General features: G+C 44.9%; 1 protein-coding gene across 1 annotated transcript; it reads left to right on the top strand.

The window, feature by feature from the left end:
* The first annotated feature begins 13915 nt into the window (after positions 1–13915).
* Positions 13916–27226, top strand: LOC104576559 (ubiquitin-conjugating enzyme E2 R2). Its single transcript, XM_010223944.2, has 4 exons — positions 13916–14009; positions 18111–18208; positions 25472–25606; positions 27005–27226. Exons 1-4 carry the CDS (start codon positions 13986–13988, stop codon positions 27222–27224), a joined length of 477 nt encoding a protein of 158 aa, XP_010222246.2. The 5' UTR covers positions 13916–13985; the 3' UTR covers positions 27225–27226.
* Positions 27227–27732: the final 506 nt, after the last annotated feature.

Raw genomic sequence — 27732 nt, 5'->3', positions numbered from 1 at the left:
CCAGAGGGTTACAGGAACAGGCAGGATATAGGGGCGTGGAGTTGCTACCCGCCCCTCAGGACCTCTAATCAAGCTCGAGCGGGAGCTGACGCGCGGAGCTACTGCGCCTGCCACCCCCGTGACTTCCAGGGGCGTGGCTTGGGTCAGCCATGTTGGCGGCCAATCTTTCTGCGCAGTAATTGTTACATCGGCCCCGCTGTCCATTAAACCCGCGATTATACACTTGGCCGCCCCAGCTGTCAGCTGGGCGGACCACATTGGTCGTTGTTCTGCTTCTATCTGGGTCAGCCAATAGACCTGGGCTATCGGATCCCCGGCACGCACCTTTTGTGGTGGACATGGTGCCGAGACTTGAGCATATATTCCGTGCTTTTTGGGTGAGGGGATTAACAGAGGTGTTACCCAAACGCCCGACCTTTCTGATCCCAATACTAGAACTGGTCCCTCCTTTCGCTGTATGACCCGCAAAGGAACCTTTTGGGGATCAGCGGTGGTCCACTTTACTGTTCGCCCCGCCTCGGCGGCGGTTTCCAGTTGAAATTCATGGGAGCCGCTATCTCGGGATCCACGTCCGTGGCATGCATCTTGTGTCCTCACGTGAGCACCCCCCGCGTTGCGCTTTCCGTTTCCCGCCTTAGGCAAAGATCACCCATCTCGATGAGCTAAAGAGCGGCATTGATGTGCGTAATGCCTTCCCTTTCCACAGCGGGGGCAGGGTCCCAGTGCCGCAGGCGGTTTACGGCGCCGCGGACAGTCTTGCTTAAAGTGACCCATCTGTCCGCACGCATAGCAAGCCCCGGAACCCACTGCCGACCGAGTTGCGGCAAGACACGCACAAGCCCCGGCAAGCATCTGCAACGGATCGGCCGAGTTATCTTCCATTTCCTGCCCTGCTGCCTCTCCTATATCGAAATCACCGTCCTGCAACGCCTCACGCCTAACCGTCATCCACGGATTCTCGATTCTTTCATTTTTACTATCCCCGCCTGGCTCCACGGGTGGTGGCACCACAACCTCCTGCAATCCGCCGTCCGGGGGGAGGGGAGACTGTGTGTGGAGACCCGAGCCTGGGGGGTGGATAAGTATACATTGGTGGATAGCAGTCCTCGGCAAAGGTGGCAAAGATGGAGGTCTTGAATCGCTCGGAGGGGGTGGGGGAGGTGGGGGCCACGCTCACTTCTATCCCTGTTTCTGATGCATGTGAGGCATTGCGAGAATACGGGGTTACAATATGCCACGAGCGCAACAGGGTGTGAATACCTTCTGCTTGATGCTGTCGTGCAAAGTTTGTGCTCTGGAGAAGTCCTTTCCTAGCAGTAGTGCATTGTACACCCCCAGTGCCTATGGAGCATACTGCTTTCATGTCCAAGTGTTCAACAGATCTACTTCCCAAGTGCAAATCTCTAACCCGCTTACTGTGGGTGCATGTGGGAATCATTGAAGGAACAGGGGCTTAAGGTTTAGGGCCAGAAGGCATTTTATTGAGCATCAGACCAAACTTATATATTCTCCGAGTATGTGAGCATACACTGTCCACGCACTCCCTCCCCCTGCCTTCAGCCAATTCCTTGACTCTGTTGCTATCTGGGTCCAATCCTGCTAACGGCCAACAGGTAACCAACCAGAGATCGGTGTGTCCAGCCTGTGTGGAAAATCTTGCTGTCAAGAACTGAATGTCCAAAAAGGAGACAGAGGAGTCCTAAAACTTTATTCAAATAAAGGGAGAGTCCACCGGGCATATCCCTGTGGGGTCTCTCAAATTGCTGGGGGACACAGCCCCCCTTTTATCCTAATTTCCTGACCGAGGGACACCCTCTCCTTTTCCCCATTGGCCAAGGTACTCAGAAGTTACAGCCTTCCTGGCCCGCCTATACCAAACTCCTGCCTCCCACCATCTGTTCTCACCTGAGCTCACCAACTCCTTTGTCCCCCTTGCTGAAGAATGTGGGGGAATTCCCCTATTTCCCTCCTTTATAAAGGCCCCCACCTCCTTGCAGATGGCTCTTTTTGTCCCACTCGCTCATGGCTCCACTCAGTCTCCCCTCCCTTTGTCCTGCTCTTCAGCCAAACTGTGGAGAAACCCCCTTATTGATGAATACAGAAACTTGAGCATTCTGCTCAAGCCTGTGTTTTGGGTTTCTCTATCTGCTAATCTTTTATTCCTAACTTTCACAGTTTCCCACTCCTAACTTTCACCATTCCCACAGTTTCTCACGGTTTCTCAGTTTCCCACAGGTGCATAGATGGGACTCTTTAATAAGTACTAGTCTACCTATCTGCATATACCTTGGGATGTAAATTGGGTATGAACATGTTCTAGGAAACTTTCAAAATTCTTTATTCAGATTAGAAAGCAATTGCTGTCAAGACTCTGAAGAGCAAAAGCAGCAGGTTGGTTTGCTTCCTTCCTGCTTCAAGCAATGTAAAACATCTCGCAGTATTTAACAGGTCCTGCTTGGTACTAAGTACTTGTACGTGGCTTTCAGATGCTGGTGGGTGGTAATTTGACTAGAAGCAATGCATCTGTAGGCTAGTGTGAACACCAGCAAGATTGTTAGCTTGTATCTGAGTATCTGTTAATTCGTAATCACATCTCCTTTATCATCACTAGAGGCTCCTCCAACTCATGCATTGGGTGTGTTCTTGTATGAGGAAGCATCTACTGCTTTAAATACCATGCAGGTGCCTGGATCTGTTTAGCACCTCTTTATAAGGAATGAATTAAGTTTTAATAAAAAAAACACCAGTCATCTCCTTGATGGTATGGTTGAATTAGAATCATCAACTTGAAGTAGTTGCTGAACATCAACTACTGATGGACTTGAAAGTGGTGCTGGATAGAGCCTTGTAGCATTGCTTGCTATTAACTGGGAAAAATCTAGTGTGAAAATATCTGCAATGTTAAATGTGCATAAATCATTTCCTTTTAAAATTGACATATCCTTTTCTCAGCCAAGAGAATCTGCATCTGTAAATAGAGCCTTACTTTAGGGTTCAGACACTTGCCCTTTCTCTCTGGGGTAGGTTTCCTATGACAGGGCTGTTCTCACGCTTGTGTTCTCAAAATACTGCCAGCTTGTGCTGCAAACTGATTATCAGTGCACTGTAACCTGAGAGCATGTGGGCATCTCCTACCAAGTGCAGCATAGCCCAGTTACAGGCATTGGGGGCCCAGCCCAACAAAACTGAGACAATAAGCTCTCAAAAATTAGTCTTTCGCACTGAAAAGCATGTGACTCTCCAGCATGCCAGCAAATCTGAATATTCACTTCTGTTCTCAGCTGTTTCTTGTTTTCTGATAGCTTAGATTTATTTTGCATGTGAGCCAACAGGTCATGTGCCCAGAGCTTAGGTTTTTCCAAGTCTGTGGGTATGACCTTCTCTCTGGAGCTTTGCAGTCAAGCAACGAGTTGCTTCTGTGGGGCCTTCTGCTGCTGCCATTCACAAAATAACCTCCACATTAGTTGTACTGTATTATCTGTTGCTCTAATGTTTTAACTAGTGTTCTTAAGCTTTAAGACCTTAAGAGAAGGGTGAAATTGAAAAGTAAACTCCAAAACTTGACAGAAGATGGACACCAGGAAGGTCCAAAGGGAAAGGAGCATCTCACAAGAGAACACCTGCTGTCTTTATTTCCTTCAGGCCTCACTTCTTCCTACCAGATCTCCATAATGTCAGTTGTTGGATCTTGTCAGAGCTTTACTGTTGTGAACCTGCCTCTGCCACTTAAATTTCTTGCTTATCTTTGCTCCGTTGTCCCATTCCTACTGTCTCTGCTCCTCCTCTCTTGTTAGGAGACCTTTTTTGCATCAATGCTCCAACTGTCAGTGAGAGCAAACTGTCTATCCACAACCTTCCCTTCTCTTTCCTTATATGCCAGATTTGGACAATCTTTTTTTCTAGCACTCAAGTTTCTCTTATGCAGTGAGATCTGCCACTTTAAATCAAGTTGATAGGTGTGACTTGTGCTTAATGGTGGGAGGAAGGCAGGTTTTAATCTTCCTCCATTCCTTTCTTGGTACTGATAGCCAAAGTTGTGCGATATTAGAGCTATTGTAAAAGTGCACAGAAGTGACCCTTAAAGTTTCCTCTGTCTTTCTTACCAGAACTCACTTTTTCCATCTAAACAGTCCCATGTTTTTGCTTGGTTTCTCATCTTAAATCTATCTGATTAAAAGCCTCTGTTTTGACCTTGAAACTCCCTTAATCTACAGTATTCTACAGTTAATTCTTCCTGACTGCTGCTCCTAGTAGGTTTATCTTCCAATTCAATGCAAGTATTTCCTGCTGATGTGGATACACACTTGTGTTCTAGGGATGTTTGTTCTTATACGGAGCTTGGCTCTGTGCTACCTGCTCTGCTCTTACCAGAAGTATAAAGGATACCTTAAGTCTCTGTGCTGTACCACAGATGAATCAATCTGCTTTGCATCCTTGCTGACTTTCTCAGTTTTCAGGAGACATTTGAGCAAACTGGAACTGCAAGCTTTAGCGAAATGTTGTCTTAGTCACTTGCATGGTTGTGTGTGTGTATTTTTTATTATTACTATTTTATTTTATTTTATTTAGAAGCCACATTAATCATGGTGTAGAGCAACCACTCTGCGGACTTTCTTGGTCTGGATGATTGTAATTGTGGAGCATGATGAATTTTTTTTTTTTTTATAGCAAGGAGAGGTGACTTGGTGAGCTGCAGAAGCTAGAGACTGCATGTGATGTGTTACTGGCAAAGGGCTCATTTCCTTATACCCATGGACTGAAGGTAAAAACTATTACAGTGCCTAGCACAAAGCAACCAGAGATGTGATTCAAAATTGGTAGCACTTTGGAGTCAATAAAGGCCAGAGCAGTTGAATTTAATGTCTGTGACTATGGCAATGGTACTGCCTAATGATCTGGTTTGGTTAGAGGAGGCATTTTGTATGTGAAGTATTTTTCTGTCCACTTTAATGCAGTTAATGTAGATTTGCAGGAGCTGATGCTGTGACAAAGTCTGCCTTCTTTGCTGGTCTTGTGAGGCTGGAAAGCTCTGCAGAGTGAAATGTGGCAACTTTGAGCTGTGCAGCCCTCTGTGATCTGCCCTTGTAGCATTTTGGTTTGAACTTCACATGTTCATGTTTAGAAATAAATTTAAAACTTGCATTTTGGATACCATCTGCTCTCCCTTTCCACAGCAGACCAAAGCTCATGTTGAGATGCTAACATTTTGCTAATGTTACATTGGTTTTATAAAAAGTAAATCTGAGCTGGGGTGGTTAACTTGCAGCTCTTGCAGTGCAGTTTGCTGAGAACAGAGTCACTGCCTCTGATGTGCTAAGCTGCACTGATTGTCATGCTCAGAGCTCCAAGTCAGCAACAGTATGTGACAGGGTAAGAAGAGGTAGAGAATGACAGTGCTGAATTCCTCTTGAATGCAGCTCCTCACTAAAACAACAAAAATTCATTTTACTATAGAAACAATAACCTGAGGAACCAGGATAGATATGTATTGGCTAATGTACTTAAAGTTTAAACTTCACTTGTTTGAAGCGGCCTATGGTACTGGAGGTGACTGGCACACTATGTAATTTAAAAAAAAAAAAATGCACTTTTATGCCTCAAATACAGGCTTCTGTCCAGTAAAAGGTTATGCTGTGTTACTGGTTCCTGCAGTTACCTAGGGGCACTAGGCAGGGATGCGGTCTGCTTGGGAATATTGGATATCCCTGGCTCATTCAAGGTTATGGGGCCCACTTTGCATTCAACTTGCACCCTAGGGCTAGTGCATAACAGTCATATCAAGGCAATGTTACAAATCTAGACTAATGTGACCCTGATTGTGCCTCCCCTCCAGCAGAGAGGGCAGCCGTATTCAACTTTTGGGGTGTCAGGGGAGGCAGCACAGCAGGCTTGGCTGCTGCTGCCAAGCAAGTGTTAATGCCTCTGCCTGGCCTCACTGCCCATGAGCAGTTCTGAAGAGCAGTGTTTGCAACCAGCAGTGCAGTAGTTGCCCAGCAAGCAGGAGGCTGCAGCGCTGCTTGCTTGGCTTTGAGTGACATTTGGTACAGGAGTTTCATGGAGGCTGTGGTTCCTAGGCCTGCAGAAACTGAGTGACAGCACCTACCTCTTGCTTAAGCTAAATCTGCTATTTCAGCTCAGGAAGCCTCATCGAAAGACCTGCCTCTTGCCTATGTGAGAAATGCCAAGTTGTGTAACACTGCAGCACAGTGCTCTGGTTTACACTTGCTTTGCTATAAATACTTCTTTCCCCTCACTGCTTATGAAAGAAGTGACTGCATTGGGGCTGGCCCTGTGTTTTTAGCAGAACATGTGATTGGATGTCCCTGGAGGAAAGTTTTGCTCTTGCGTAGAGCCTGGCTTGCATGGGAAGAGAATCAAGGCAATCAGTCATTGACTGACTCATGAATGGTTAGGCTGGTGTTTTGCTTAAATAATTGCCTAAAAATAGTTAAACAGGCTGAAGCGAAGAAATCAACTTAGATCATAAAAGTGCAAAACATGTTCCTGAGACTGAACAGGGTGTTCCATATGTCACAGGCTAACACAGTTCCTATAAATGACACAGTCTTTGGGACTCTGTGGCCTGGCAAGTGGAGGCAGATATGAGAATGTCAAGTGCATGCACATAACCAGAGGACTTCCACATGTGCTGCATGATACTTTGAATAAGCAGCCCCAAAGGGCTTTGCTGGAGCAGCAGCCGGAGTCTATCAGCTTTGCCAATAGAGCTGGAGAAACATTTTTCTGAAATGGACACAGCATTTCTTTTAGAACTGCTGCACTAGTGCTGCACTAGTGCTGTAGATTTTTGCCAGTTCAGGTACAGTATCTTGCTGTATTTCCAGGGCCAGGCTCTCCTTTCAAGCAGAGACCTGGGAGGAGATGTAAAAAATGGATTAAACTTTAGGTTCGGCATTGCCAAGTATCTTTAGGCCCTTTGGGAAGGATTAAGTGCTACAGATAGACTTCAGTTTCACACACTGGGAGTTTTTTTCTATTCTGTTTCAGTTTGGAAGTTGATATGTTTGTACAGATACAAATAAGAATTGATTTATCTGCTTCTGCCCAGAAAATAGTCACACAGAATATAGCCCGATTTCTGCAGAATGCAACCTCACAAACCTGACTTCAGGCCATATAAACACCAAGTCTGTCAGCAATCAGAGCTCATCCAACTCGAGAGCTCAATCTCCACATGAAGCAATTGTTGATCACAAATCTGTCTCAAATCTGGCTTGTCAAAATCATTAATCATTTCAGTACAGATTTTTGTACTTTGTCAAGTCTGATCCTGGAATTCAGGTTGAATTAGAGGCAGAAATTAATACTTTACTGTGGACACTTCTAGGAAAATATAAAAACCTGAGTTCACATGAGACTGGCTTTGCTTTAGTGCGAAGCTGCTGGACTGACAGCTTGCACTACAGAAGAAGACCAGATATCTGCTTGGTTTTATGCTATATGCAGTTGCTGGTAGTTGTATTTTCTGTGGTGAGATGGCAGAAAAATATAAAAGCTGAGTGAAGACAGACTATTGAAGAAATGCAGTGATGGCTTCAGGTTGCTACCACTTCCAACCCTTGAATTGTTTTGCTGGATGCCACCCTGCCCTGCCCCTCCTGACAGAGTGGGTTTTGCAGCACTCTGATTCCCAGTCAGAGTAATGGGAGTGAACCTGGCTGTGCTTACACTAAGGTAGGTGTGTGCCCTATAACCTGTCCAGATTACTGGACCCTGGTGGCAGTGACCACTGCTTTGGGAATAATCTTTCAAACTTCTCTGCCCATTTACCCTTGGCTACTCCTGCCTGTAAATAACTTACTGTTAGCCTGGGATTTACACCAGAGCTTGCAAGTCCATCCCATCTGGAAAAGGCCCCTTGCTTTGCTTGGGACATATTGCTGTGTTGAGGAAAAAGCTCTCGGCACCAAAGCGGAGGTTCTGGCTTACGCACAGGTGGAGTTGGGCACCTGATGTCCCCCATGCTGGGGAAGATGAGAGCATCTGAAGTGTGCAGGTGGCCTCTTGCCAAAGGAAGCTTTTTGAAGGGCTCCCCAACAGGAGAGGCTGCCAGCAGCTGCTTTGGCTGAAGCTGAATGCTCGTGGGTCAAGAGTGTGGACAAGGAGGGCTTTTTAACAGGAGCTGCAGTGATGGCCTTGTGGCTCAGCCTGAATGGTGTAAATAGCTGGGCGCTACTGTGGACTGTCCCCACGGCAAAACCCGCTGCAAGAGAATGTATTATGTAACTACAGAACTGTTTAAGATCCTAAACGCAGTTGACTGGTGTAGGCTAACTCAATCTCTAAATGAGTAATGGCTGTCATGAACACTTATTATCATACAGGCAAAAAAACACCGGGTTGAGCTTCTAGGATATGAAAGACTTTTTAAAAATGCTTTTTTAATATAGTGAGAAGAAAATGGTTTGGTTTCCAGGCACTGTTTCTTGTGACTAACTCCATTGTTTAGAACAATTTTATTTACTCGGATCCCTTGAGAGATGACCCAGGCAACAGGAGGGTGAATGCATGTGATGCCAGAGCTTGGATGGAAACCAGCTGAACAACGGGGCTGCAGTGACTTTTTTCCTTCCCGCTCCTGTTTGTCTTTCTGCTGTCAAGATCTAAGCAGCACAAGACTAATATTTGAGCCCTTTATTTAAAGCTGTAATGGTAACTCTAATCTTCATGCCCAACCCTCCAACCTATATGAACACCATTTAATTAGAGATGTAACAGTAAATTTTATTGGTAAAAGAAAATCTAGTTTATAACCAAGCAGTCATCCACTGAAAACAATAGCCTTTAGTAATGCCTTTCCTAGATAACTAAATTAAGAAGCATACATATACAGGATATGACTTAATGTGAAACAAAACTGGGCTCTTCTGCCTGACAAATTTTCTGATTTTTGTAACATGACCTCACTTCTCCATTCATCTTTGGTCTACTGCCTTGCAGGTCTGTTTTCCATTTTGAGGCATACAATTGAGGTAATACAGAACATAAGATATCTTTTCCTGCAGATGGCCATATTAACAGCAATAAGGGATTTTTCAGGATTCACATTCATCCGATCACTCATCTCCTAACTTGGACACTAAAATAAGGCTTTGACCCTTTAAAAAGCACAGAGAATGTCAATAAATGTCATTTTGGGGTAATGAAGGTAAAGCTGGGACTAAATTACCAAATAGCAAAGAGTTTTTCTGCAAGAAATTGCTTGGGTTCTGAGTCATAATATCTGGTCCTATATTGGCCCTACCTTCACTTTCACTCTGTCACTCTGATCAGTGTGGCTGCCTCCAGTGCTCCTTTGCAGGTTCTGGAGCTGAAGGGTATCAAGGTGCTCTAAACCCTGATGATGTGCAAAACAGGCTGTTAATACTTAGTGCTGACCTCTACTAAATGTCTTTTCTGGCACATAGTGTTTAATATTATGTTCAGTAATCTAGGCTTAATGTGGAGGAGGAAAATCCATTAGATGAATTGTATAAATGCATGATGTGCTAGGAGTAATAAGGGACATTCTGGGAGATTAGATTTTTAGTACTTAACCCAGTAGTGGTCTGTAGCTGTTCTTGCTGCCTTTCTGATATGTTAAATGTATGATGTGGCTGGCAGCATCCTGGCGGGGGGATGCAACTCTGGGAAGTGATGATGTGCACAGCAAAGAGCCTGCTTATGTGTGTTAAAGACAAATGAGGAGCCTTGTGCTGTTTGCAAACGCTGTAACTCCTGCCTGGGCAGAGGGGATGGATACCGGTTTACCGAGATGGGAAGAGTTTGTCTATAGTTTGCCTGTACCAGCTGATTACAAAACGCTACAGTGTATTTAAGTGCTTAGTTTCACTGCCCTATGTATTATGGTTGTGACTCTTTCTATAAAAATGTTATCGAAATAGCAACTTTGCCATCTGCCAAACATCTGTGGTTTCCATTGGCATCTGCATCCCCAAATTCGGTCATTGTAATGACAGCAGCTTTCTAGGAAAGCTGTGTGCACCCCTCCCTCCTTGCCCTTCTGCCAGGGGCAGGTAGGTTGGCTTCAACTCTTCTGACTTGGCAGCCCAGGAACTGGGCATCTGGGCTCTGTCAGGGTGAAGAAAAGCAGAATAAATTGGTGTCAGAGGCCTGTTTCGTGTCAGGCTGCGGATGTGGCGCATACAATGAGGCTGGAATAAATACTGAATTTCTCAAGAGCTGAAGCTGGAAAGCAATGCTGCTTGTGCTGGTACTCCCCACCGAGAGGAAGATGATGGCAATATATAAATATTGATTCAAGTATGTGGTAGTAATTCTAGAGACTCAAAGTCAGTGGTAGTTACTTGTTGCAAATGGCTGCTGGGGCTTAATTCAGCAGCTGGTAGAAACATTAGGTTTACTTTTTCAGTTTTTAGTCATATCACATGGTGCTAACAAGCTTTTTTATTATTATTATTTTTAAAGTGTATATATAGTTTTCTCTATGGCTCTGTCTTACCTGACCGGTGGTACGTGTAGAGAATGAGGAAGACTTGAGCAAAGCTGAAAAACACCCTTTAAACCCAATCACTAATGACAGTGTCAAGGACCAAGGTGATAAAAACAAGTAGCAGCCAGCCCTGAAGTGACTGTGCTCTTCTCAGACATCTCAATATGTCCTGTGGTATCAGTAATGTAGAAGTCGTAGCTATAGTATGTAATACTAAATGCTTGCAGGGGGCCGAATCTTCTGCCCATCCGTTTTGCCGAGTAAAGTATTGGGGTGGGGTGGGGGGGTATTTTTGGAGAATGTAAGTGTGACTAGCCCTAAATTGGGCAATGGGACATGTATTGATAACTGTGGCCTCTGCTTCCCCTCCCACAGCACCCACCAGGGCCCCAAGGGGAGTTATGGTGAGAAAGCAGTCAAAATTGGGGCCTTGCAGTAGGGCTATTTCTGTTTGGCTTGCCATAATCTTGAGGAATCAAACACACTGGGTGCCTGCAGGTAGATTATTTTGACTTGCATTCTAAGTTTACTTGTTTGCCTTTAACCAACTTAAAGACAAGCCACCCTAAACTGTGCCACTCTGTATGGCCTAGGATTGCCTGGCTGAGCTTCAGCAGAGATGGGAAACAGTTTGGATAGTTTTGCCTTAGATCAGGGAAATTGGGAGGGGGATGAGGGGAATACTCCCTGCGAGTACTGCTATATCTCCAGCAAGAAGTTTATTACCTAATCCAGGCCTTTTGTTTGTTTGTTTTGTTTTTCTTTTTGTTTGTTTGGTTTTTTTTTTTTTTTTTGTTACTTCCAGTCCTATTTTTAGAATTGTGTTTTCAGTGAATATGGAAGGTGACCTGACTTCTGACTATGGCTGTTAATGCGCTTTTTTGGACTCTTGGCTTTCTTGACCCATTTAGAAACTTGAATAACATTCCTTGAGTGCAAGGTTATTAGATTAACTCCTGTTAGAAGTGAGATGCTGAGTAATACTCTGGGGCTTGTTTGCAATGCCTGAGAAAGCATGTGGTTTTACTTTTCAACTTCTGAGTGATGTTGGGACATGAAAGTGCTAGTAAACTCCCTGCTTCCAATCAGGGGTTTCCTGCTTGTGGCTCTGTGTAGTCAGGTCTTGTACAGAAGCCACTTCACTTGCTTTATGTTCCACTAGAGCATCTCCATATGCTAAACGTATTTACAGGCTGTCTGAAAGTGGCTCATTCACAAATAGTGTGTCCCTGTGCTTCCCTGAGACATGCAGCTGGTTGCAGGAAAGTTTGGATCTCAAAAGCCTCCACATGGGAAGAAAGTTTCTCTAAACACTGTCCAGTTGTATTTTCTGGCATGAGAGCTCAACAGGTGTCCTTTACATGGCAAAACAGCAGCTTTACTTAATTTCTGGCCAAATGACCCTTGTCTGCTGTGGAGCTGTGGCTGCAAGATAGGGTTTAGAGGTTTGGGGTCTGCAACCTCTGTAGCTTGTGCTCAGTGCTCCCTCATCCCTCTGACCATGAATGTGAGATTTTAAAAGCAGTAACACGGAAATACTACTGGCAACATTATTCTTCAGAGTGGCCAGGAAATTTAACTTGCATATAGAGACACACGTATAGGTTCTGCCAAGCCATCTCATAGCTAGCTCTGTCCTGAGTTTTATTGTCTTGTGCATGTTGAATCTCAGTCTTTGGCCTGTTTTGTGCCTTAGATCTGATGAAACTTAAGCATGTAAGCACAGGAACAGGCTTTCTTGGGGAAAAACCCCTGTGGCTGGAGCAGTTTGCAGCTACATGATGCAGTTTGATCTGACGTAAGCCTCCCCTACTCTAGGTAAATCTTGACTCTTCTTCTCGTCCAGGGTAGCGCATTCCAGAGCCAAGCGCTTCCTTGCTCCAGCAGCTGCTTTTTCCCCCCCGTAGCCATCTCTGGGCATCGCTCCAAAGCGAACACGTTATCCCTTCACGTCACTGACCTTCAACTGTGGGCTAGGGTGGTTAAAGCAGGTCATGAATTTCTTGGTTGTGGATGTGCCATAGCATATTACCCTGGTGGAAGGGCTTGATGCTGCTTTGCTTCTGTATCACGCTTCTGTGCAGGCAAACAGAAATGTGAAGAGCAAGGGCATGTTTGCTCCTGAGCTTCCCTTAAAGCTGAACCGCTGACCTTCTGTCCTTGGTCACCTGGCACTCAAAAATAAATATTAAAAATGTAAAATTTAGGTTACAATGGCAAGGTGTATGCCACTTGAAGTGAAACTGTAGCCAGGTACTTAGTAGGTCAGTAAGCCAATCTGTTTGGTTCCCTGCCTACAGATCCCTGCCTGTCTGTTAAAATGTCCCATAGTTGAAGGCCCCATTGAGTGGGGCCGGTGATGTGTCTTGGAGGAGACTGGTCAGTTGTTTGGGTGGAAGGGGTTGGCCAGGGCTCTGTTCTAGTTGACTTGGCTTTTTTTGCATCCAATTTGCCTTCTCTGTTGCACATGAATGCAGCTGTAGGACAGCAGGCAGAAGATGCTCCATGGAGAGTATCCATTGTACTGGTGGTGGGGACTCTTGGCATGTTGAATAGTGCCAAGAGAAGGACCTAAGCTTCAGCATGTGGAGAGCAGCGTGCAAGTTCCCCTCTTCCAGAGTCTCTGGTATTTAATCATTTGCCATTCAGCCACTTTTTTTTTTTTTTTTTCTTGATGGCTTTTTTGAGTGTGGTGAATAGTAGTACAAGAAAGTTAATACCCAGTGCTGGGATCTCTGCAGTCTTTGCAAAATGGCTGCAGCTCTCAGAATGTTGCCCTACAGCTGTGTGCTGACTTCATAAGTGCTGGAAGGTCATGTTGACTGTCGGAGCCCATCAGTATTTGGTTCATCAAGTTATAGGGGCCTATTAAGTGTACCCAAACAATATTCAGACTTGCTAAATGTTTGCTGTGGCAAGAAAGAAACCCAGGAAGCTGCATCAGTTTAAACTATACGCAAGAAAGGAAAAAACCCTTAGGTTTCAGTTGAGCAAGTCTTCAACCCCCCCTTCCACAAAAGTGGATTAAAGCCTTTGCACTGGCATGCATAAAACAAGCTTTTTAACCTCAGCAAATCTATTTAGCTTCCTTTAGCTCCTTCCCTCCCAGCAAGAAGCAATCATGGCTTGAGTACCACCTTTTTAAATCTATTTTTTTACTGTTCCAAATCAGTTAATGGACATTGCTGCTTGAATTAGAACATGATAAATACCTTTTAGCTTGTTTTCTGAGCACTACCAGCACAGGTCAGTCCTGGGGTCAACTTTTTTGTTTGGTTCTTTATTGTTCAATTATGACTTTGTTAATAATTCTGTAGTGTTAAGCAGGATCTGCTTGTGTACTAGTGTATATAAAACAAACTACTTAATTGTTTTCCAACTTTTCAGTCTAATAGCAGCTTGTTCTCCATTTTTGTTTCATGATGATTAAAGCAATTTTTTTTTTCAGGCTCACATTAAATTTCCTATTGACTATCCATACTCACCACCTACCTTCAGATTCCTGACCAAAATGTGGCATCCCAACATTTATGAGGTAAGGTCAGTCTTCAAGCACATAAATTTCTCCTCAGGCATGTGAGAATGTGTTCTGGCTCTGAAACTTAGGGTATTAAATTATCTCTAGCTATGACTTAAATAGCTAGTTCTTTGTGGTAAATGTCAACTTCATGGCTGAACAGTTAAATCTAAACTTTGTCGGAGGTGCTGTTTTTGTTCTAGCAGGGTTGGAACCTTTCTGCTGCCTGTAAGCACAGCAAAGAGTCCCACCTCAAGCCGTGTGCTGTGAGCAATGGTAATTTGGGGGTGTTCTGGTAGCCTGGGGTCTTATCCCACTGTGATGCTTGGGCAAGTAGTAATTTGGGTTTATTCTGCAAATAACTTGTATGATGGAAATGAGAAATAACAGGAATTTGAAAGGTTCCTACAGCCATTGGTCTACAAACAGAAGGATTTTGGGGGCCCAGGTCACTTAGTAGGAGAAGGCCGGCCTAGGCTGAAGTCACATTTCCTCCTATTTCCTCCTCCTGACCCTGAGAGCCTCTGGCAGTTTTGTGGTGGTGCATCTTTAGGAGAAGTCATGCTCACCCTGACCGCCCTTCAGAAAGGGTGCCCAGATACCTGTGTGTTTAATGCTTATTAGGCCACTTGAAGCATCCCCTAGTTAAGTGCATGTTTGGGGCATGGTTAAAGGATGCAGCACTGTGTGCTCGAAGTCCCCGATTGAATCACTGTACAAGTATGTGGCAGCTCCTTGCAGGAGGATGATTTTACATAAGTTGTCTTTAGGAAGAAACATTTCCCAGCCTGAAAGTAAGACTGATACAGGCTGTTTGGAGAGATTTAGGGTGAACTCACCATGGAGCAGAATACTGGGGGTGTGCTGCAGTGAGGATGTCTGTTTTAAGGTGTGAGCACACCCGTGCATTCTGGAATGGCACAGAGCTCTGCCCAGGCACTAGCTTGGGAGCTGATGGTGACCTAGCTGCCTCTGTCCTGCAGAGGCCAGGCCAGCCTCCTCATTGCTTGGGTACAGCATATTGAGGCTGTTCTGTTTCTGTGACTGATTTATATGATGTTTTCTCAGGGATCTCTGCCCTGAGTAGTACACTGTGAATAGACTAAGCTATGTTTCTCACTGAGTTGTCACATATCAAGTGGTCTGTATAGTTTATCCTGGAGCTTGGTTGAATTGAGGTGTTGTGTTGCACAGTAGTGCTGGTGCAAAGGTTGTCAGAACAAGCCTTCTGTTATCTGGATACAGTGTTGCTTCTAATTGCAGCACTGAAAGTTCAAAATGACCAAACTTCATACATATGAAACTTTATATCTGGAAGTTGAAGGTCTGTGTTGGATCAAGCTTGATTTAAGCTTAGGGTGGCAGCTAGTCAAATCCACAGTGAACATTTAGATATTCCAGCCAAGTGCCCACCTGTTACGGCTGCTAGCTGAGTAGTTTCTTATGAGGGCTCAAGGTTTTTAAAAGATGTTCCTACTGGTCATTTTATCGCATGAGATATTTAGCACACAACTCTTGGCTCTGGTTCGAAACAGGGATGTCATGGTGCCTCTCTGATCAATGGCTTCAGATGAAGCCTTGGGTTTGGAAGTCTATTTTCTAGCAAGTTGCTGCTGCTAAATATCCAGCCTGGAATAAGTGTGCTTCAGATGTCACAGTACAAGCTGCTTTTTCTCTTAGCCTGCTCTGATATCTTAGTCATAAGTTGCCAAAAGCTCCTCCAGACTTCACTGGAGAAAAGGACAGTAATTCATTTTAATTACTGAATTGTGTGATGCCTAGGGGCCACCCTGAAATCAGTTGTCTGACCATCTTCTGACTCAAGTCTTGGGTTTAACGCAGAATCTAATGGCTAGCCAAGGATGAAGTTTTTCAACTGTGTGGGAGTTTGATCTATAAATAATGAAAACTGAGACCTGCAGATTATTGCAGATCTGTACTGTAGATGCTGTTTCTGAAACCAGAAATCCTCATGCAGGAGGTGAGTGGGAAATGGTTGTTATGAAAACAGTATGTACAAAAATTGAATCTTGGAAAGAGCATTTGCTGGTACTGGTGGGAAAGATGAAAAAATGCTCTAGAAACAACTGAAGGTAGGAGGGAAAATTAACTCTAAACTTGATGGGTATCTTTTGGGGTGACTCTTCAAATGCTCTGTGAACAAAAAGTAAAAAGTTGACGGAATCTGAAGCAGTTTGCAGGCTATTCTGGAAACAACGAAGGTGAAGCACTGGGATGACTCCAGATGAAACCGCGAATAAAATTAATGAAGGTCTTGAGGTTCAAGAGTGTCAGGAGTGTGGGGAGGGGAAGAAATCTTTCAGTATAATGAAGATGGAAGTAGCAGTTTGCAGAATATGATGGTGGGACCAGATGGAGAGCTTGAGGCTGACATTCCAGTTCTAAGCAATAAGCCTTGAGTAACTTGTATTTTCTGCATCTTCAGTTTACTCATGTCATCAGCTCAATTTTGGTAAAACCCAATTTAATACTAGGCTTTCTTTTAATGAGGTAACAAGGCCTTCCAGTTCCCTGTCCTAAGGGGAGAGTGTTTCACCTGCTTTGTTTATTCCTCCTGTGGATGTGTGTGTCATCTTTCTTGTTTATCTTTCAAAAATGTGCCAAGGACAGTTGTCTCCTTGACCCCACCAGTGCCTAAAGTTGATCTTTCCAGGTCCTATGGCACTCTTACTGTTCCAAACTCTGTGCAATACTACCTATTTGAATTCTAAAGCACCTAATGTGTGGTGGGGTTTTGTGTGGTGGGGTTTTGTGTGGTGGGGTTTTGTGTGGTGGGGTTTTGTGTGGTGGGGTTTTGTGTGGTGGGGTTTTGTGTGGTGGGGTTTTGTGTGGTGGGGTTTTGTGTGGTGGGGTTTTGTGTGGTGGGGTTTTGTGTGGTGGGGTTTTGTGTGGTGGGGTTTTGTGTATTGCAAAATATTTGTTAGCCCTCTTTCTGCTTACCTGACCACATGAGGACCTTCCTGTTGGCGTTAGGGTGCTTTCTCAAGGTCAGCAGTGTTGTGTTTTCCCAGGAGATATCTAGAGAAGAAATTGTAAACTAATGGAAATTAGGAATAAAACCAGAATAGGTCATAAATATAACCCTAGCAAGCCTAATTTCACCTTTAAATCCATTAATAGGCACGGATAATACTGCTGGGAGCAGCACTGCTTTGTATTCCCACTCCTGTGGGTAGAGTTCCTCAGAATAAATGTGGAACTTAGGGTCTTGCTGGTTTGTGGCATTGAACAAAACTCATCTGCAGTATCTCTGCTGTGATCAACCTTTACCTTAGATCAGGGTGACAGGGGACATCACTCATGAGTAATCTGAGGAACAGGCTGTAAGACAAAGCAAGACAGGAGGGCTTACTGAGGCCAATGTCTCCTGGCTGCCCTTGGGCCCCATTTGTACCTTTACTCCATCCTGCAGTCAGGAACCACTGGAGAAACTTCAAGGGAAGATGCTGGCCATGAGGAATGCTGCTGCAGGAATTGCACCCCAGAGTGCTTTTACTGGTAGAGAATTGGTGTTACAGGCTTCTTGGAGGGCATCTCCTATTCTTTCACTTGATATTTCCAACAACTGTGCCCAAGGGGGAAGTAGCTTAAATATGTCCCTCACCATCTGTTCAACCTTCTTGTGTCCCAGGAAAAGTATTGCTTTGATAGCTGGGTTAGCGTAGAGTGCTAAACCCTTGGATTTAAAGACTTCTGTAGCTAACTCAGTTACCACTGGGGGGAAAAAAATTAACCCTACTTCATGTCTCATGTGACTATGGCTCTTCTATTGTTGTTCTAACACTTGCATTCTAGAGATCAAATTAGCTCTACGTGACTTTTTACTATTTTTGTTTGGTTTGCTACATTCTTTAAGTGTCTTGACCTCAGATTGTTCTGTACCCATTTGCAGACCAATTCTGCTTTTAGGAAAGGGAGCTTTTGAGCCTATAAACAGACCTAGGAAGAACTGAGCTGTTTGCAGCCCCTCCATATATTTGTTAGTATTTGAGGGCTTGTGTATGCACATAGTTAACTTGCTTAAAACATAGCCAGTGGTAGAAGTCAGCCATTAGACTTCAAGCAAGCCTATATTTAGCTTTCATTTTTATTTTGCAGAATGGAGATGTATGTATTTCAATTCTTCACCCACCTGTAGATGACCCACAAAGCGGAGAGCTGCCATCTGAAAGGTGGAACCCTACCCAAAATGTCAGGTAAGTGTGTGGAACTGGTGATGCACAACAGTTATTTCAGAGGCCTGTCATCTCTCTCCTTCCTAGAGTAAAGTCTATGGTAGAAAAAGATATGGAAGGCAATTTAAGACTTTGGGGGCGTAAGGGCTTGAGTCAGGTAGAAGCCAGACTGCCTCAGTTGCCTCTTTAGATACTGGAGTGCTGTGTCCTGAGGCTGGGCTAACAGTGCAGACTTTTGTCCTGTTTGCAGCTTTTCATGTTCTTGAAGCAAATTATCTCAAATGTTGTAGTCTTTTCCAGTCCATGTTCTCTTATGCTTATGTTAAACTCCTCTAAGATAGGATTAGTGGAAAGAACGTTTGAGTACTCAAGCCCAGTATGGCCTGAATCTTTGCATCATCCTACCTCATATTTGCCCTTGGATCCTTGTTCCTATTTCCTGCTGTGCGGTATGGTGTCACGAACAGTTGAGTAGTTTTTCTTTCACTGCCCAAAATAGAAGAAATCACAAAGGACCAGAGGCATTCAAAACTAACCTATTTCTCTGAAATGTCTCAACTATTAATTTCCCTCCCACTGCAAGACATCTCTAATATACAACTGATAAAAGTAGTATCAAACAGTGTCACTGATGTGTGCAGCAGAAATAGTGACATTATGGGGAAAAAGTTGGAGTACTTGCCCCATAGTAACTCTATATCATTAACCAGACAAGGCTAAAATAATTGCCTCTATTTCAGATTTTTTTTTGTTACTATATGATAATTTTTTGTATGTTGGATAGTAGTCCCCAATTCTAACACCCCATCTTTAATTGGTAAATCAAACTAGGAATCTCAACCCATAAGAGAGATCTGAAAAGGATTGTCTAGTAGCTTGATTCTGCTTCCATCTGCTTTGGTAACACCTTTTTTGAAAAGATCCTTTGTCAAAGCAGGGATCTAGCAAGGGGGGTTTATTGGTTTCTTGACCCTCAAATGGGATTGTAAAACACACTACCAAGTGCTGAGCGAGAACTAATGTGGCAGGAATCTAGAAAAGGTAACAGTCAGCAAATTATAACAACTGTTATTCCCTCCTGGAGTGTGCTACTTTAAGGCCAAAAAGGATCAAGAAATGATGCATCTCGGTTGCACAAAGTTCTGAAGAGTAGCAAGTCTTAAATCAAAAGTTAAAGGTGGTCATTTTTCAATCCATCTGCCTCAAGTGCAAGGCAGTGTGAAGCAGCCTATGAAAAGCTCTAGCTTAAAAAAAAAAATGCAATGTTAAATTTGATAATACTGAGCTGTGTTTACCTGTCCCACTGCTCACATAGCTATTAAACTGCTTTTGTTGCATTTGTCCTAATAACTGAAGATTATTATGTCTAGCTGGCAAGATTGCATTCACAGTTACTTAGCAGCTTAGGATATAGATGGTTTAGATCATGTAAATGCTTTGAGTAGTTCATTGTATAGAACCCTGAAAGCTTGAAGTTTCCTATCCTGCTATTTTTCCTATTTCTGCCTTTACTTACTTTGCTGTGTTCTTTGGCATTCACTCTCATGGAATATTTTAGGCTCAAGATTGATATTTGGGGGGAGAATACATTCCTCGGATATCAGCAGCCAGAGATAAAACCTAACTGTTAACCCTCTGCCAGTAACATCCCCTGGGCTGGGTGCAGGACAGAAACGCTTCCTGCTGGGGCCTGTCTGGCTTCACAGGGCTCTAGAGTTTACCAGATAGGAGGCAGCAGGACTGGAAGATGAGAGAGGGGCACAGCTATCTGTTAGGAGCTGCAAGTATTGCCTAGAAGTTCTCTTCAGCTGTTGGATTTCGTAACCCCCATGGCTTTTTGTCAAGGGTTTACAGGAGACTTTGAACTGCCTTTGCCTGGGCTTGCTGCCTGGGACTAGCTCCTGACAGTAGGGATTTGTGTAGCAGACAACACTGTTCTCTTTTTCTGTGCCCCGAGTCCCATAAAGCTGAGGAAGTGGTTGGTGGGGTTTAGGAGCTGAAGCTCTGTGGTACAGATGGGCATATAAAACTATCATCACTTGTTTCATTATGTTCTTGAAGGTATGCAGGCCAGAACTGAGCAGGGTACTTATGATGTCAGTATGTTGACACTTTGTGGATCCAAGTGATGCTCCCAGACTTGCTGTCATCCTGCTTCCTGAGAGGAGAGTGCATTTTTCTTGGCTTTGTCTGACTTAGTGCATTGAACCAGAGCACTGTCCAGATCAAGCGTCACTGTCAGTGCAGTCCAAGCCAAGTCCCTTCTATTTAGAGCAGGGGTCCTCAAACTTTTTAAACAGGGGGCCAGTTCACTGTCCCTCAGACACTATCGGGGGCTGGACTATAGTTTGGAAAAAAAATGAACGAATTCCTATGCACACTGCACATATTTTATTTGTAGTAGTGCACAAAAAAACAGGAAAAAGAATGCAATATTTAAAATGAAGAGCAATTGTAATCAACAAAAACAAATAATATTTCAATGTGAACTATGGGCCTGCTTTTGGCTAATGAGATGGTCAACGTTAGGTTCCATATTTGTCACTGCTAGTCGTAGCAAGTGATGCCAGTGTTCATCGGTTAGTCTGGATCTGATTGGAGATTTCAGATGTTTCATTCGGTAAAAAGTCTGCTCACAGACAAAGGTGCTGCCAAAGATGGTTGCAATTTTGAGTGCATGGTTCCTGAGATTATGATATGTCTCTGAGGGGAGAGATGCATAGAAATTAGTAAGGCTGCTTGATTTGAATGCATCTTTCAGCGAGTCACGAGTCTGTAGTTCGGCCAATTCCATTTGGTAAATCGGATCAACAGTTTCAATGTCGACAGAAAATGGGTTCCGGAAAAGCTGTATGTCCTGTTCATGGAGACGAAGCTCGCTCTTTAAATCTAATTTGAAACTCCTTTTGCAACATTTCTAGTACATCCATACATGTTTTGTTTGGGAATGCAACTGCTGGTTTTTCTGCAGACAGGTTTTGAGTTGTGGGGAGATGGCAGAAGTTTTCCTCCTTTACTTGGTTAATGAGCAGGTCTAATTTGACTTGAAATGCTTTCACATGTGAATACATATCACAGATGAGCTTCCCCTTTCTCTGAAGTTGGACATTGAAATTGTTGAGTAGCTCTGTTACATCTGTCAGAAACGCAAGGTGCCACTTCCATTCTGCATCTTTGAGCTCTGGTACTTCTTTGTTTTTAGAAAGCATAAAATCATAAACCTGTGGAAGTAAGTCATAAAATCGTTTCAAAACTCTCCCTCGACTCAGCCAACGGACTTCTGTGTGGTACAGAATATCTTCATAGGCAACATTTAGCTCAGACAGAAATTCCTGAAACTGTCTGTGGTTGAGTGCATGAGCTCTAATGAAGTTAACACAAGAAACTACAATTTTCATGACAGAGTCCAGCTTCAGTGATTTACAACACAGTGCTTGTTGGTGGATGATGCAGTGTATGGCTATTGGATGTGAATGGTTGCGTTTGTCCATCTCTCTGTTAATGCGTGCAACCACTCCTTTCATGGACCCCACCGTGCTAGGAGCACCATCAGTTGTCACACTGAATAGTTTATCCCAGTCCAGCTCCAAATCATTCACAGTTTGGCAAACTTTCTCATAGATATCCTCTCCTGTAGTTGTTCCTTTGATGCTTTTCAGTGCAGCAAGCTCCTCTGTGACTTCGAAAGAATCATTTGTCCCACGAATGAAAATTAGTTGTGCAGAATCACGAACATCATTGCTTTCGTCGAGGGCCAATGAGAAATAGCAAAGTTTTTTTGAGGAGTTTTGCAACTGCAGATTCAAATTTTCCCCCACTTCTTCAATCCTTCGTGTCATCGTAGGTCCCGAAAAACTCACTGTACTAAATAAATCCGCCTTCTCTGGACACATCTCTTTGGCAACAGAAAGAAGGCATTCTTTAACAAATTCTCCCTCTAGGAATGCTCTGCAAGCGCTATGAGCTTGGCAACTTGATAGCTTGCTCGAAGTGATGATATATTGAACTGCTTTTGCTTCACAGAAGTATTTTGCTGAGCTGTCAATCCATGTTTCAGTCTTAATATTTTATCTTTTCTCACTTGTCTGACCAAAGAATCATATTTATCTTTATGTCGAGTTTTGTAGTGTCGACACAAATTGTATTCCGTGAACACAGACACTGAATTCTGGCATATCAGACAAACAGCTCTTTCTTTGTACTCCGTGAAAAAATAACCAGAAGTCCCCTTTTCTTGGAATACCCTGCACTCGGAGCCAATGTTTCTTTTTTTTGACATGATGGTGCGCACGCTTCCCACTGGTGCTGTCTTGCTCGTCCTGCCTGGGAGCTGGAGGGAGGGAGGGAGAGACGGGGGAGCCGCCCACCTCGCTGATGCCGCCGCCCCCCTCCTCAGCCCGGCCGCGCAGTCCGGAAAGGGTGGCCAGAAGGGACCGAAGGAACTTTGCCGCGCCGGGGCTCTGGCGATTCGCCCGAGTTGGCTGGACCTCGCAGTCCAGAGGCTGCTGACTGAGCTTGCCCGGCAGAGGAGATGCCCGCGCCTCTCGCCTGCCGCGCATCGCGGAGGAGGAGGAGGAGGAGGAGGAGGACGGGGCGGCAGCGGCGCGGTTTGTAGCCGAGAGGCGCCCCCTGAGGGGGGCAGGTCGAGGACGAGGCGCTGGTTTCAGCCCAGTCCCGGCGGGTGTTTGGGGGCTGCGGAGGCGGCGCGCGGATTAAGTGGCAGGAAGCCATCTGCGGCTGCTTGGTTCCCCCCCAACCCCCGGCGGGGGGCGGTTCTGTAAATACCGGCGGGCCGGATTGAGGACCCTGGGGGGCCGTAGTTTGAGAACCCCTGATTTAGAGGGTAAAAATGTGCAAGGCCACATCTACACCTATGTCTGGAGATGGCTCTGGAAAGCTGCAGTGTGGGTTTGAGAGAGAATTTTTTTTTTTCCTCCTACAAAGTATAACAGGCTGTGTTGGTTGGGAGCCCTTAAACTTTAGTCTACCTAAATACCTGTTTTGGCTTAGGCGAAATTCATCATCTGAGCTTGTCATGTCTGTCTGATACATGGAGAGAAATGGGCACTGAACAGGTCTAATTCCTTAAACATGCTGGTTTCAACACTTCACCTCCACTCTAGTGGTAGTGGGATCTGGAGTGACACACTGCATACAGTGGCACTGTAAATACTTAAAGCAAAATGGCATAGGTACAGCTGACAGAGTAACTGCTCCCCAAAATGGGATGGGATAAAGGTGGGAAAACAGAAAGGAGGCTTCAAGTCTCCCACTTCATTCAGACAACTTACATGTGTCTGGCCTGAGTGAGAAATGGATTCCCAGGAATATTCCAAAGGGGAGTTTGTGTCCATCAGTGCAGTTAGTGTTCAGAGCTGAAGACACTTTCAGTCAAGCTCTTCTGTGGTTTTGGGTCCCTTGGATCCCATGTACAAGGATCTTTCCTGAGCTGGAGCATCTTACCTACCCACCCCTGAAAGCAGGGTTTGAATCACAGCAAGATGCCCAGTTCTTGCAGTAGCAACAATCCTGATTAATGTGTCAAATCTGTTTAATGAATGAACAGATGAGTGCTTCACCTCTGATAGCCAGTTACTTCAGTGATAAGTTTAAGTGTCTTTGCACTGATTTTGAAGTCTGGGGCACCAGAGTGGAAATAGGCTTGTGTCCTCACACCCCTGATAGAAGTGTGATAGAGCAGACACTAAGCCTTAATATTGACTCCTGCCCTGGGCTTTCCCTAGGCTGTCCCTGTTCTACAGTGAAACTGCTTGAATGCAGGAGCCAACATGTTGGCTTTATAGCATGTTTGCTAAGAATCAGATACTTCTAAATGAAAAATCTTTGAGCTGGATGAAGTGAAAGAGAACCTTTCTTCTTGCCCATCACTCCAGTTGGACCAGCTTTCTCCAGAGCTATTGTTCTCCTTTCCTACTTTATTATAACATTTGGAAAATAAACCCTAGACAGACTGTTCAGCACAACCATCAGGACAGTCTGACATAAGCATTTAATGTTAAAACTGTTCAAGAAACTAACTATATAAGTGGCCAAGCATTTGCTGTAGTTGTATCCCAGATGTGTTAGATGTACTTAGCACACACTGCTCTGCATGCATTTCTAAATCAATGCAAGTATAGTGGAGACTAGTCCCCTTTAATAGTCAAGTTGTACAGGGAAGTTTCTGTGTAGTGCTGTATCTCGAGACCTATTTGTCTGTGTTCTTTCCTTTCACTTCTAAGGCTTTTGCCAGTGGGTCACCCTCAGGATATGAAGCTGTTGTCCTGGTGGCTACAGCCAAGTGATGGGTGTGCAGAGCTACCAAATGTGGCTTGCTCTTGAGTTTTGTGCTCATACCTCTCATGGCAACATGTGAGCACCAAAGGGCAGCAGCTCTGAAATGCAGAGGGCTGTAGGAAAAGGGTCTAGATAAGGTAAGTGTCGTTTGCCCTTTAGTGAACATGTGTAGAGGAGTGCAGCCAACTGTGTGCTGTTGCTAGAAGTCCAGAAAAGTTGTCTGTCTTCTGGGGGTTATGTGATGGCTCATGATGTTTTTGCTGAGCACCAGCAGCCAGGTCCTGCTGGGCCCTTGGTGTTTTGCCTGGCTATTAAAGAGCATTTGTATTGCATCTCCATTGCCTTTGCCAGCAGGGACAAGCTAAACTCTGGACTCACCTGAGTTCTGTTTGCTACCCCCATCCCAAACAGGTGGATACAAGTGAGGGACCAGGTACCAGAGCATACCTGACTGTGTCCCTTTTCTATCTGTTTATTTTGCCTTCTTTCCTCTCCTAGCTGGCCAGAACTGGAGCTTTGGGGTCAAGATAGCAAAGGAACAGCCACTGCAGCTTGGCCTGGGTGGGAACACTTGGATCTGGTGTCTGAATGAATTTCTGAACTGTGGTTGTTAATCTGTGCAAAAGCACTCCCAAACCAGGGGTATCCTTCAGTCAGGTCTGCAGAGGTGCTGTGACAACACAAATCCTTGAGCTCATCCAGGAGGAAGGAGCTCTTTAGCTTTTTGGTGTGCTCTGAGGTGCATTGCCATTTGTCTGTCTCTAGTAAAATTAGGTCTGTGATAGTTTGTATCATGTCACCTTTCCTGTGAGCTTCAGTGCCTGGCCATCAGTATAAATAACTGGCTCTCATTTCAACTGTTGGTTCAGTTATCCTTAACTTAAGGTCTGGCCTTAAACCAGCTTCTGATGCATCACCTCAAGGATTCATTGGCGCCAGAATCCAGGCGTGCTCAGCTCTGACTGCTGTTGTGGTTATGTTTTTCAGGACTATCTTACTGAGTGTAATCTCCTTGCTTAATGAGCCTAACACATTCTCTCCTGCCAATGTGGATGCATCGGTCATGTTCAGGAAATGGAGGGACAGTAAAGGAAAAGACAAGGAGTATGCTGAAATCATTAGGTAAGTTTTGCCATGTGTGATGCTACTAGTTCTCTGCTCTGAATCCTCCAAAATGGGCTATTTGCAGAATTTGCTGAAACCACATTCTAACTGTGGTTGCTACTTTGAAGGACCTACAGGGACTAGAAACCAGGACTTAAAGATCACAAATTTTAATTTCCAAAGTGCCACAAACTCCTAGAACAGAAGGACAAGGCTGATCTGTCTTCAAATTGGTCTTTTCAGAGTAATCTGGCATGATGCTCTGCAAAGTCTATTGGCTGCTAGTAAATCCCAGTCGAAGTCACTGCTATGCCTTTGAGCACCCCCTGCCTTGCCTGGGATGTGATTCAAAGTGACTGCATCCCACTAATTCTGTACATAATGCATTCATGAATCATAATCTTGTCCCTTCAGTTCGAAGGAGTATCAGCAGGATTTGGCAAGCACTGTGAATCTGGGTTTGATTAGCTTGAAGCACGGCACAGTCTTGACTGGCCTCTGCTCAGAAGCTGATAGCTTATGGGGGGTTTTGGAAGGAAGGAAAACTTCATCTTGTGTGGCTGTGGAAGCACAGACAAGTGGCCCTTAATGCAGCAGGTCATGCTTGCCTGGCAAAAGACCACATCTGTGCTGGTGCAGCTGTTGGACATGCAGGTAGCTGTTGGTTGTTGGCCTGGTTGTGCAAGGAGCCTCCTTGGGAGATTATCTTAGTCTCCTCAAGCTGCATCGGCTTCAGCAGAGCTGGGGTTGCTGCATAAACCAGAGTATTGCAGCCTGTTCCTGAAGAGCAGGTGCAGGGGGTGATGGGATGGGCTGCTAGCTGCTTACTTGCTGCTGGCAGCCAGGCATGTGAGAGGAGTGGCTCATAACCCTGCTGCTGCCCTGAGACAACAGGAGCCCCCCCCATGTCTTGCTGGCCACAGCTGTGTCCAGGGGGCAACCATGGGCTCCTGGGGCATAGAGGTGCTGAATGATGGTGGGGAACTCCACTCTGAGCAGAGCAGGGTAGTTGTCAGGGGTGAGGAAGGCTGTTTGTTAGAGCATCTCCAAAGCTGCCTCAGGTAACTCATCTTGGGGAAGCACCTGAGCACCCCTTCTGTGGCGAGCAGCTGGTGTGAGGGAAGAGGCTCTGGGCTATGGCAGGCCTAACAGAGCCCTGTGGAGTTGGTGACTTTGTGTGCTGGAGACAGCATGTGTGCTGCCCACCCACCTAGAGCGCGCCCGAACCCAGGCCTGTGGAAACCAAACCCTGAGATCAAACTGTTCGGCAAAGTGCATGTAGCAGTTGAAGCCGCTGTTCTGGCCCTGAACTGTTGAGGGTGTTGTGTTGGGGGCGAAGTGGGGTGGGGTGGTGAGTCGAGCTGTGCCATGGCAGGAGGCAGCTGCCATCAAGCTGCCCTGTCCTCCTTCCCACAGGAAACAGGTTTTGGCAACTAAAGCTGAGGCAGAGAAGGATGGCGTGAAGGTCCCCACTACGCTGGCAGAGTACTGCATCAAAACTAAAGTGCCTTCCAATGACAACAGTTCGGATTTGCTTTATGATGACTTGTATGATGACGACATTGACGACGAAGAGGAGGAGGAGGAGGATGCTGACTGTTATGATGATGATGATTCTGGCAATGAGGAGTCGTGACCTGCTCCTGCTATGCCCCGGTACTGCTGTGTGGACTCAGGCGAGAAGGGAGCAGCGGTAACCTAGCAGCAGCCCAGCAAAAAAGCATGGGGTTGGGGGAGGGGGGGGGGTCAACAAACTTGTCTCCTGCTATATGAATCTGTTAGCTCCTTTTTTATGGACTGCTTAGAGACCCTCCACAGAATGTCTGAATTCTTAACCCTTTCATCAATGTACTATGATTTCTTTAAAAAAAAAAAAAACAAAACAACAAAAAAAAAAAACAAACCTTTTCACTTTGCTACAAAATGTCAAAAATGTTCACAGCAAAACAGGTTTGCTCACATTCAGGTGTGTTTTTTTTTTTTTTTTTTTTTGGAGGGGGGAGCTCAAAAGTGCTGCATTTACAGGGAAGACAAAAAAAAATCCACACAAAGCAAACTGTCAAGGTATAGTTGCTCCATTTCTAATAATAAATAATAGCGTGTGTACATGCGTTTAGCCTTGTGGTGGGTGGTGGCGTTTCCTT

Source organism: Tinamus guttatus, unplaced genomic scaffold (assembly GCF_059628265.1).
Source record: "Tinamus guttatus ecotype Peru unplaced genomic scaffold, ASM5962826v1 Tinamus_guttatus_pri_ptg000696l, whole genome shotgun sequence".
NCBI classification, from domain to species: domain Eukaryota; kingdom Metazoa; phylum Chordata; class Aves; order Tinamiformes; family Tinamidae; genus Tinamus; species Tinamus guttatus.
Note: the sequence above shows the minus strand (reverse complement) of the source record. Positions and strands in the feature narration are given on the sequence as shown.

Coding starts and splice junctions, on each gene's coding strand:
- LOC104576559 (XM_010223944.2), top strand. CDS start 13,986: ATGTGGCATCCCAACATTTATGAG. Junction 18,209..25,471: donor AACCCTACCCAAAATGTCAG/GTAAGTGTGTGG, acceptor TATGTTTTTCAG/GACTATCTTACTGAGTGTAA. Junction 25,607..27,004: donor GAGTATGCTGAAATCATTAG/GTAAGTTTTGCC, acceptor TCCTTCCCACAG/GAAACAGGTTTTGGCAACTA.